A 12,687-nucleotide genomic window follows, 5' to 3' on the forward strand; every position below is an offset into this window, starting at 1 on the left:
CCAGTTATACTTGTGTGGTCTGGAAGGTCAATAACTAGCTCATGGCATGTTCTGTCCCAGACTTGCATCTTCAAGATAACAGTGGCTAATTCTTTCCTTTCTCCTCCCATTTCCTCTCCCAGAACAGGGTAGTATCACACTGAAAGCACAGAGAAAAACCAGCAAAAATAAAGGCCTGGGTTGTGATTTCCCACATTTAACGTCCTCTGGGCTGGGAGAAGTCAGGGGGCTTGCACCTTGCTCTGACCCCACTGGGCTGAGTGGATTCTCCCTGCTGCTTTGAATCACACCTATCACCTCAGCAACCCAGGTGTTTTTGAAGGGTTTTGGTAGGGTTCCCCTCATTTCTCCCTGGGATTTTTGATGCCTGATCTGTTTCTCTTCCCTTCTTATACAGCACCTCCCATCCAGTTTCTGTCCTCCAACACCACTCTAGCACTTGAGGAGGGAGATGCAGGCAGCCGTTTAGAAAGTGAGCTGAGACACAGTGGATCTCCAGGACAACTGCTGAGGGCAGCCATGGGGCTGGGCAGCAGTGCCTTGTCTCCTCAGCTCCCAGGGACTATTTCTGCCTGCCCACTATCACCTCCCAGCAAAGCTCCTTTTTTTTTTTTTTTTTTAAACTTTTTAAAATTAACATCTCCTTTTAGAAAACACAAAGGAAAAAAAAAAAAGAAAAAAGAAAAAAAAAAGAAGAACCCTGGGGAAACTAGAGAGTTCTCACGGTGAATTTTATTTTGTAAGCAACAATATAAACATGTGAATAAGAACAGGCATCGTTTGCAGGGCTGGCTTTTGATCCAGAGTACCCTGAATCTAGCACCCCTGGAAGGGCAGACAAGGGCAAGCCCTCATCTGTGACTTCAGAGGCTAGACAAGTTGTAGTCCACCAAGACCTTTGTCATGGAAAGACCAGTGCTTGAGTATCTGCTATTACCAAGTATATGTGCAATCTCAGAACGGATCTCCCACCTCCCACCCCAGGTAAAAAAAAAAAAAACAACAGTTGCAAACCAGTAAAAAAACAAAAAAATTGCTTCCAGCTTATTGAGACTGAAATGGCCTGTTGGACTATAAACTGAAATATCATCCTAGAGATAACCAACTGGTTGTGACACAAAGTACTGTATTTACAACTGAAAAATATAACTGTTATATACTTTAATTTATAGCAAATTTAATACATTAGTGTTTACAAAATAAATTCTGGACTCAGCTGAAACAGCGTGCTGCTTAGCAAGTTGTTCTTCCTTCCTCTCTCACTTCAGTCAAAGAGACCAGCAAGCTTAAGAGCTTCTTCTGCAATCCATGCACAACTTTTGATCATGCCAGGAGTTGAAAAAACCAAAACACTTCCTGCATCTTGATTAGTCCTGTTGCTTGGTACCTTCTTTTGCTCAAGCCGTACAGTTCGAACCTCAAGCTGTCCTTTAACAAGCTCCATACACGTCTCGTGAAAGCTACTCAGATACTAACCAGGGCACTGGCCAACGTTACAAACTGGAGAAACACCTTATCCTTACTACTAGCTCACAGAACAGGAAAGAGGAAATACAACTACACATTCAACCTCTTACTTCTAACAGCAAAGCTCCGAATTCCATTGCTTAGAGTAAGATACTTCAGTAAGTGAAACAGTACCATACAGTTCAAGAAACATTTTTTTTTAAAAAAACCAAACATTTTAATAGTATAAAAAAGTTGTTTACTGGTGTTTCTACTATAAAGCTTTGTTCCACAAATCAAAAGTGATAAAATAATTAGGTATGTTTACAGTGATAAGAGACTGCAGTGTAGACATTTCACTGTTTTCAGTACAACACAGACTGTGACTGAATTGTTAATACACACCTAGGACACAGAGCACATGGCAGACGTGAAGTGCACACCTGAACATGGAGGTTTACCCACTGGCATGGTAACCTGCTTTCTTCTGCCCTCCCTTTCCCCTCCAGAACACATTTGTAGGCAAAAACTGTATTCAGAAAATGAGGCATATAACTGTTTTGACTGTAGGAAAGCAACTCATATTGAGGGAGCTGCACAGAGGGCAAAATGGATGCACACAAACACACCATGGAAAATTCCCAAGTTATATGCTGACTAGTTCTCCTTAGATGAAATGACATCTGCAAAAGTGAAAATGTACAAAAAATAAAAAACTGTCAAATAAATAAAGAATACAGATGTTAATTAATCACATATATAAAGAAACGTATTGGCATACTGTATGCAGTATACGGTATATTCATAGAATCATGTGGGCTGGACAGCACTTAATAAGGAGTCACATGCTGGAGACATGACTCCTTGACTCTCTCCTCCAAAAGATCTCATGGTTTCTGGGTATCAAGTGCAACCTTTTACACCGATGCATAAACCCTGCATCGTATTTTGTCTAGGATGCATTTCTTTTTTAAAGATCCACAGAGAAGTCCAAAAAGTCGTAATGGTCTGAACCACAAGTTTTGCAGCCCTGTCCGTGCTACTCGGTCTCTTGGGTTTCCTATCAAATGAGATTTTAGTCATTGTACAGTATATCAAACCATAGTTTTTCCCAATGAAATGGGAGCCAATCATACGGAATTTTCCATACTCTAACTGGCACTTCCTACCCTCCTGGACTGTCGGTAGGTATTAAGCTGTAAGTGTGTTACACAAAGGCTGCTGAAACCATCGAAAGTGATGTAACAATAGTTAGGTGTCAAGAACGCCTGCTATAATACAGAGTCAGGGTCTAGGTCTATCAAATGCTATATCCACATAACATTTTAAACCATGAAGTATATTATGCATTTTCCTCTTTTTTTTTTCTACAAATATTGTTGCAAACTTGCTGTTAATTGTGTCACGAGGTTCGCATTCCTAATTCTCCAAGGAATTTTAATTCAAATGTTTAACAACCATTATCTACGCTAGGTACACTTAGACATTGAAATTTCAAGTAAAATGAACTGTAGCCACATCTACTGGACTCAATACACGTCCCGACATCTAGATTTACTTTGATAAGTTATACAAATACATAATACATTCTTAAATAATGAAGACCCACAATATTAATTTGTGAATCTTCCCACGTTATAAACCCACTTTTACAGGAATGTTTATCCACCTGTATTACTGTTTTAGTTTGCAGTGTCCCTTGCTTTCCTGTTTCCACAGATTACTGTACCAGTTCTTAGGCTTTGGCTATTGAAATCTCTTATTTGAATGAGGCAACACTGGTTATTAAGGCTGTTTTTTTGTCTCTTGTGAAGTTTCATTCCTTACTGTGACACCGTTTTCCAGAGCAGAATAACTATCTTGTGTCTTCAGGTTCTGTTTTTATGACCTTCCTTTCTATGTTGTTAAAAGCCGAATGAGGAAAATCCTTTAAAATACCAAGGCCTTCTGCATTAAGAAAGAAAAAAAAACAAGTGTTAAAAACAAGTGTTAAAAACACTCCTTGGAAACAAATACATTTTGTTCTTAATTCAAGAAAAAGGTCCGTGAACCATATGGATACTAACAGTGGAAGCAATAAATTCTGCCTCCTCCTACTGGGCTTGAACCCAGCTGGGTTAGAACCACCTCAGTTACACTGCAGTCATGACAGAGTTATAACCACAGATTGACTTCACTTCTCCCCAGGAGCAGTGCTTAGTGGAGACACACTCTCCACTTGCTGTTTGAAAAGGAACTGGTAAGAATCCCCAACCAGAAATTCACTACATGAATTCTCACTGCAAAAAAAGGTGAGCTACAATTGCAAGAAATAAAACTGGAGGATGCAAGATTCTGCTCAGTCTTCAAAACAACTGCTTTTGTACCTTGTTTTTCAAATAAACTACTTGTCATTGCATCTTCCAACCTCAGGTGAGATTTTACTATTATTCCTCAAGTTGTGAGAGTCTCAAGAATCCCCAGCTTTAACTCAGTGCAACCCAGCTCAAAATACTTCCTGCATGACTTACTGCCATGATTTGGTTCACAGCACAGACAGTGCTAGGTCCTTAGATTAGAATAAGAATTCTTTTCATAACAATTCTGATTCCTTTATATAGAGTGAAGCCATGTTATAATGCAACTGTATTCCAATGACAGCCACCTAACTATTTACCAGCAGCAGTTTGGCTCAATAGCACTCTCTGAGGACAGACCCATGCCAGAACGTGCTTGTCTGGACCTAGCTACTGCATCCTCTAAGCTTTTCCCAAATAATACTCAATCTGATTCTAGACTAGCAAGCAACACTCCCCTTGAAGTTTTGTCCAGAGCCTTAATGAAAAGGTTACCCACAAAGCATGCACCCGGAGACAGAGTAGGTTCACTGTAGGCTTTGTAAGAAATGGTGGGGAGTTCCCAAGGGAGAGCACTCACCCGAGGACTGGGACTTGGCCTCAGCACCGGGGTACAGTCGGATCAAGTCGCTGCACAGGGGTTTCCCAGCGTGCTGCTCCCCATCAAGTGAAATGTGCTGCAGCTGCCTGCTCGGCAGGCTGGGCATCCGGAGGTTCAGGGGCCTCTCACCTGCAAGGTGTTCACAGTGAAACACTGATGCATTAAAAGCAAGGCAGTATTAAAAAACAGGCAGAGACTTAATGACACATTCATTCTATCAGCAAAAGCACAGCCTAAGTTCCAGCAGTTCAGGGAAGATTTCTAGCAAAAGAAGGCTTATGGAAATAGGCTGCTTTGCAGGCTATTCAACAGGCACTGCTAGAAAGGGACACTCTGCCCTATAAAAAAAAATAAAATTAAAAAGTCTCTTATTCTGCTCAAAACCCCTTTGAGATCTTAAAAATTCCCACTCCTATTGCACAATCCCTTTGAGGTCCTAGAAGTTCCTGCTCCTCCAGCACAATGAGGAAATGGTATAAAAGGAGCATATAACAACTATCACAAAGAGCTGGATCCACTCATCTAATTCTTCCTGTACACTTGTGTACCACACTGCTTGACCAATACACACAAGCCAAAATTATGTTTTAACACTTGTAATGATTCCTTCAGTTTCTCCCACTACTGCTTCTCTCCTCCCCCACCCCTTAAACAAACCAGCTCTTAAAAACCTGACAGAACTTCTGGTTGTACTTCTTGTGTTTTTAACATTTTGTCTCATTTCACAACACTGAAAAAAGAAATCCAAACAGAATGCACTTGAACAAAACAAACCCTCCTGAAATTAATTAAAGCAAAGGAATAGCCAGTCAGTAAATCAAAATAAACCACAAAACTGTAAGCTTTTTGAAGAATAATAAGCTACTAAGAACATCATTAGAATCTGCTTAGTTCCAAGTAATTTACATAGCCAGCTCCTCAGGTTTTGTTCCTAGACAAAAGTTGGTAGGTACCAACTACCTCATCTGCTTTACTTTCCATTTCCACAAAGAAAGAACACAAATGAAATGCAACGTTCTGCTCTACTTTCAGAACTCAGGATAAAGCAAAAGCCAAGTTCTGCCCTCAATAATAATGGTGCACCCTACCTTCTTCCCTCCCCACAGCATCCAGAGGGAAAACTCTCTGCCCAGGTACATTCCAGTAACAGAGTCTGACTGTATATCTGAGGGCACTTTGGGGCAGAGAACTTGTCTTGTCTGCTCAGTGCTCAGTGTTCTACACTGGATAAGTAACACCACTAACAAAGGTGGTGTAATACCAGATGTATCTGCTGGCAGCAACGCCGTGCCTGGGAGCTACCATACCTTGTCCATCAGCATTATCCAGTGACATGCCATTGGGGCTGTGCTCTTCTGAGTTCTGTCTGTAACACCCTGTGGAAAGACGTCTCTCTAATGCAGCCTGGTTGCAAAGAAACTCCATCTGTTTTGCCATCACCTTTTCCGACTGCAAATCAAGAAAAAATAAATCTTCTCTATATATACATATATAGTCAAAACACAGGGAAAAAAAACAATGTCAGATGATAAAACTAACAGTCTAGATTTAAGTTTTTGTTGACTCATATGTACAGATGTGTGCTTTACAGTTTCTTCAAAACTATCAAGCAAACAAAATATTTTTGCACCCATAAAGATTTCCATACTGTACAACTGAGTCACTCAAGAACACTTAAAATGCAAGCTGCTGTACTTCATCCACGCAGTAATGTTAAATTCTGTTCTTCAAAAACACACAAAAATCCCTTTTTGCACTTTAGGACTGGAGTTTACATGAAGAGCATCTCCAGAAAAGCAAAAAATAATATCTTAATTATACAGTTAGCTCCGATCAAATAAATGTCTTCACGAAGTATTCCAAAAAGTATTCCAAGAGCAATGGCAACATCTGCTAAAAACTTATGCCAAGATTTCACCAGACATCTTGGAATCTTTATTTTAGGAAACAGCGCTACACAAGCTTAAAAATCTGCCATTCTGAAAGTGTAGGATGACAGTATGTTTGTGGGGGATAAAGGTGTGAAATGTCTGTCTAGAAGAAGAACAAGACCTATACACCTCTAGAGAGTGAAACTAAACAATGCAGTGCAACGTGGGAGGAAATGGCGTCTGAGTGTTTGTCATTGACTTGAGTGCCAAGAGAAATCTAACTTTCAATATAATCTTGTTCCTGAGAATGTAAATAAGCATCTTGCAAAAATAAAATCAGAAGTCAAGAAAGTTGATTGCAAAGAGCCACAATGAACATAAGAACAGGAAGTGTACACACTTAGCATCTACGATTGGTAGGGAAAAATTCACTTCTCTTTCCGGTGGCGCCGTCATTGTTTCAGCCAATACAGAGGCCTATGAATTGCAGAGCATCTTAACTCTTGTTGGGAGAAGATGAAAGCCCTGACTTCCCACTAAAGTGTGCTTACTCAGCATAGTTCAATGATTTACAAACACAATGATGGCCTAAGAGACCAGCAGAATCTAAGCTCCTCCAACACAGTGATGATCCTGAGAGCAGGGCGATGACATGACCGATGTTCCTCTACTCCACCTTAGAGCTCATCAGGTTGTGCAGAAGAACACTGATAGCTCAAGCTTGGTCTTAGGAGGCAGGTAGGAAAAAAAAGTATTTTCAAACAGTTTACTTTTGAGTGTGCTTTAACTCTGCTATTCTGTCACTCCTGTTACAACTTTTGAACTGTAAAATGATTTTTAAAAAGGATACAACATTCCTCATTCATACCACCTTTATTGCTTAACTGGGATAAAACCAGAACTTTGAACTGCAACAATGCTTCTGATCACCACAGAAAAATCTGTGGAGCTGCAGTTGCACTTAAAATACATCTCTAGTTCACTGTTACATAGCAGTGACCAATGAAAACTCTGAAGCATCAGCAAGATGAAAATGAGCTTGCAAAAATGAAGTTCATTTAATCATGATGTGACACCAGAACATATGGTGTAACTGCTTTTTAATACATCACAAGGAACAGGTCTGTCTGACTGTCACTGTAAAGCAGTGCACTGCTTTACAACAGAAGAAGGTAAAAGACAGGGTAACACACCTAGTCTCAGAAAACAGGAACGTAACTCCTAAATGTGATCTTCCATGAAAAATCAGTGATTACATTTGTGCAAATCAAAAATGAATTTGTTGCAACTTAGCATGAAATCCCTCCTTGGCAACAACTGGCAGCAGGAGATGTGTATTTTGCCTGCAGGTTGGGATATACTACAGAAGAGACAAAGCATTGGAAACCTGTCTTCATTTATAAAAAGCTTTTTGGATACTGGAAAACGCCACACTTCCACCAGGCTAGATGTTACTTAGAAAGGCAATTTATCCTCTCGGATCCAGAGGTTCATTATTTCCTAAATATATCTGCCCCTCTTCTCACAAGAAATGTCAGAACTGAGGACTCCAAGATCGCCCACTCTATTCCTCCAGACTCAGTAACTTGAACTTTCCATTTATAGCTAATAACGCAAGTCACACAGCATGTACTGTACCAGTAGTACCCCACTTGCTCCCAACAGGCAGTCACATATTTTCAAGCCTACTACACTGGATCTTACCTCCTTGGAACTAATAATGGTAAAGCTGTAGCACTCTGTCAGAACAGTTTCAGAAGATAAACCCAAATTAAGAGTGATGCAATCGCAGCTAAGCAGGTAGCCTTTGAAAATTGGTGGTAATTAACTTTAGTCATCAAAACAATACATCCAAATCAATGCACAAAGGCATGTCCTGTACTATTCACAGTGTAGTGTAGTTGGTTTACCTGGGAATTCAGAGCTGTTGAGTCTTCACTCTTTCTTTTAGCCAAAGCAAGTGGCATTTTGTCTTGCTGATAGAGCGTCTGAACTGTGTCCTGGAAATCAGGATAACCATCCTATTGAGCATAAGAAGAAACCAAACAGCAAGAGGAACATATTAGTGAGTGTTCTTCACCCTCTCCATATATTTGAAAGAAAAGAACCAACAAAAACACATTCCTGAACTTCTGTGAAAATCCTGGAGTGCAGTTTACATGTTTGTGCTATCCACATCATTTAAGTTTGTGCAGAGAACACACAGAGCCCCTTTACAACAACTGCTAGGTATCTCAAATGGCAAACACTGACAGTTGTACCTCATGGCTCACAGCTTCAGGGGAATCCAGACTACTGTTGTCACTGACATTGAAACAGTCAATATTCAGCCTTTCCAGGCAGAGTTAGGCCTGTGGGTCTGTCACTCGTTACATACATCAGATTTAGAGATTCTTAAGAAACCAAGTTCATATATGTAGTCAAGAATAAGGCACAGCAGCTGCATACACTAACCCTGAGAAACTGCGCGAGGCCTCCTGAAACTCAATGTATTTCACAGAATCTATACTAGTATCACAAAATGGGAAGTATCACCATTTTAAAATTAGGGTAGCAAAGACTTTATATACTATGGGAAATCATGATTCAAGAGCTCTTTCAGTCTCAAATGCTTATGACATGCAAATCTCTTTTGCAGCTTGCCTGTGCACCAATAAAGCAAATAAAGTTCCTGTGAAAGCCTGCCAGACTCCATTAAAATAAATTAATCATCGAAGCAAAGGTCCACGATGAGAAATTTATCTTGCCCAGCATTATAAAAGGAAAGTTCATGTAAAGCAGAGGAACATGCAGAAATGTTTACAAAAGCACAGTATAGGTCACTCTGTTAAAATGCAAGAGGAAGCTCAAGATCTTAAGACAGACCCAAACCTGAAGCAGTGACATCTGCCACTGAGGACCTGCAGACCCAAGTATCGACAGTATGCCAGATTAGGTCTATTTTCCTGGTGGATTCTAGGCCCACGTGCATGTAAATAATAACATTTTTGACAATAGCTGGACAGATGGGCCACAGCCCAAGAACAAGAAAAGTAATATTTCAGAAAAAGCACAAGGGAAGGGCTACAAGCTTCATGCCATTGGCAGGCTGCCCACTGACCTGCAGAGCAGTGCTAAGACCCCTGTCAGGTGGCCAGACCCTCAGTGCAATGTCATGTCAACAAAGCTATTCTCTATGCTCAGGGAAAACAAACAAACAAACAAAAAAAAAAACCCAAAAAACCAAAAAAAAAAAAACCAAAAAACCAAACCACCAGCAAAAATGCCTGTCTGAACACTGCATATTGCTTTTATCCACCCAACATCCTCCCTCAGGGAAAAAAAACATGATAGGTATGCAAAATTTCATAACCAGGTAAATCGCCACAAAACCTCATCCTCTAGAAACAAAGGCTTTGCAGCACATTTCCATAAGGACTGACCATTTTTTGTAGTTAGACCTGAATTTGTCTGGGAGAGGAGAACAATTACGTGTAGGAAGATGAGAAACTGAATACACAAAAAACCTACCACTCAGGATCCTATTTCTACAGCAAATCAGGTAACATGGCTCTTTATAACACAGCTGTGACCCCTCGCCAGTACAAAACCAAAGGCTGCTTCCTGAAAGCAGGGCCAGCTGCTCGTTGGTGTGACTGCCACCCATCACTCATGCAGACAACTCTTGGATGACAATGCAGTTCTGGATCGCCTTCCCAGAGCCTGTCCCCAGTGCTGGCTGCTCTCCTCCCCACTGCCCCATCCGTCCAGGGCTTCTGAGGAGCAGGCTGGACCAGGCACCACCTGCCCTGCTCCGCGGCTGCCTGGAGCCTCCTCCTCCCTCTGTGGCCAGGAGGACCTGCTGCCTGCACACAGCGTTTCTGTTCAGCCATGCTGCTGCTCAGTTGTTTTTCAAGCGGGTTCGTGCAGCAGATGTTCTCAGTCCCACATGTGCTTTCTCGCTCCCTCTAATGACATTTTTCCTATGCAAACAGTAGCTTCTACTGCTTTGGCTGTTTCTGAGAAAAACACAAATCCCACACTTGGGCTGGTTTGCTCCTGCACCTTCTCCTGTGGTGGAGGTGGGCCCTTTCCCTCCTCTCCCTCCACCCACAGGAGCACCAAGGGAAGACGCTTCCTCCCAGCCTCCGCTCGGGCCTCCCTGCCCGTGCCCCTGACGCCCACAGAGCTCCGTGGAACTGGCTTTTGCAAGCTCTCCCCACCGCTCCCGTTCAGCTGGACGGAGACGCTGACACCCCCACCTAATTCTTAGACACCACAGACAGCAGCAATATCTTAAAGACTCCGTCCCTGTGCTCTCCTGGCCGCTCACACCAGCTCCCAAGGAGAACCTCGACGAGCCCAGCGCGAAGCGGCGGCGATGAGCAGCCTCTGCCTCTAACCTCTACGTGACAGACCCGTGCCTTGCTTGGCTTCCTCAGGTGGTGCCACCACAGCTCATCGCTGTGAGCAGCACTGGTACTGAGTCACGGAAGATGGCAACATACGGGGTGCCCCTGCCCCAAACACCTATGCAGGAGATGTCCTCGCTCTGCAGGGGGATGCGCCGTTCCCACCCCTAGTCACCTGTCCTGCTCTTCGTCCAGAGAGGATTTAGGAATTGCAACACCTCTTTTTAGCATCTACTTCCAAATCCCAGTTCACTCCATTCCCTTTTTCAGTCCCTCCACACCTTTAGTCTTGTCATTTGCCTGGAATTTTTCCCCTTCTCCTCTCTACACTTCACTCCCACAGCTCGCCCACCCACTCTAGGAATAAGAGGGGGAGAGCTGGCAGGGGAAGAGAGAGGCTTTTACAGGTAATTTGATGTAATTCATGGCATATTGTTTCTTTGTAATGCCTATGTGAGTATCACAGCGGTGAAGAGGATAAATTTACAATGGCAACCCAGCCTTGCTACAGCTTGCACACAGGGCTCTGCTCAAAGATGACCTTCACAGTCTCTCTCCAGAGGTTTTTTAAAGTGTTATTATATTTCAGGAAATTAACTCTTTTTTTTTTTTTAAAAAAAGTAATCTTTTACATTATGCAAACAGGGTGTGAAGTCTCTCCAAATTCAAATTCAAGCACTAGTATTTTAGACCACGCTTTGCAGAGACATTAATGACTAATGGGTAAAGGAATGGTGAATCAAAATACAGAGCTCAGCCTTAACACAGAAAGGCTAAATGACCTTTATCCAAAACAAAAAAAAGAAGAAAAAGACAGAGATAGTTACAACAATAATCCATGTTTGGATCTAATGATTAATTAGCTCACGTGAGCTAATAGAGCCACAATGAAGCGTTACAACTTTAAAAACAGGATAAATGACTCTTTTCCAGAACAGAAGGAAAAATCCGAAGAATTAGCTACCATTTTAATTTTTACCTCCACCTTTGTAAAAACAAACAAAATACTCCCACCCCAGAATCCCCAAAAATGCTTTGAAAACTTTTTCTTTTCCAAAATGCAAGCCCCAAGAATGCAAAACATCACCTGTAGAAGTGATCTATGTAATAGTGCATCTTTTTTTATTTCTTTAAAGAAAAGTCTATGATTTACAGTATATTTCAGAACCACAATACACTTAAGTTATGGTTTACTCCTTAAAAGACTCCCAAACTTGAAAGGAAAAAACCATTCATGGTGATAACAACACTGGTCATTTAATAATCAATAATGCTATGTTACCAAATGAAAGATTATTTCATTTAGTTTAATTTTCAATTTCTTATTTTGGAAAAAGTCCTGTTTCTGAAATAGTCACATGTACAGTCAGGACATGAAATCTTCATGAGCATTTTAAACTACAATCGGTAGTTTTAGAAGAAAAGAAAACCAAGTAAATATCCTTTCTCAGAGTTACTGAACTAAAACGTCTAGAGAAAACAGGCCTTCTAAATTCTTAAGATTTCACCATGCAAAAAATACAGGAATGCACATCCCCTAAGGCTGTCCAAATTTCTTGCTCTTCAAAAAACCTGAAGTTTCAGCCTGTATTTTTGAGGATTTTAATTTTACTTTTTCTTTCAATGAAGATTCTGTAGAGGGAAAGCACCTCCCTTGCAGTGTGTCATTTTAGATACTTGCTCATCATCAATTATTACTGAATGAAAGAAAAACTTCCCAATGCTGAAATCTAATAGTCAGTGAAATGCTGTTTCAAGCAGAGGAATGGCAGCTACCCACCAGCTCTTACAAATTAGGACTAAATTAGGGAAAAAGGAGAAGACTGAAGCAACCGTCCTGCAACATGCTGGTCAAAGCAGATAATTATGAAGGTGGATAAAATAATTTAATGCAGCTTCTCCTTGCTCTTTTTTGTGGATTGAACAAGCTGAGGCCATAGCAAATCCTAACACATATAGACAACATGACTGATTTATCAAGTATACCAGTAAATCCTCAATGCATAGGTGGATTTTGTATTATATAATTATATAATTTATTA

At 41.1% G+C, this 12,687-nt stretch overlaps 1 protein-coding gene across 1 annotated transcript; it reads right to left on the minus strand.

The window, feature by feature from the left end:
• Positions 1 to 3,116: 3,116 nt before the first annotated feature.
• LOC103775636 (NGFI-A-binding protein 1-like) lies at positions 3,117 to 8,275 on the minus strand (the record flags this gene model as incomplete). The annotated part of the gene is made up of 4 exons (XM_008943106.1): positions 3,117 to 3,393; positions 4,363 to 4,512; positions 5,691 to 5,832; positions 8,165 to 8,275. Coding segments are annotated over 4 exons (495 nt in total), but the record flags the coding sequence as incomplete, so codon positions are not given.
• Between the last annotated feature and the right edge of the window lie 4,412 nt (positions 8,276 to 12,687).

This window comes from Merops nubicus, unplaced genomic scaffold (assembly GCF_000691845.1).
Source record: "Merops nubicus isolate BGI_N331 unplaced genomic scaffold, ASM69184v1 scaffold24366, whole genome shotgun sequence".
NCBI classification, from domain to species: Eukaryota; Metazoa; Chordata; class Aves; order Coraciiformes; family Meropidae; genus Merops; species Merops nubicus.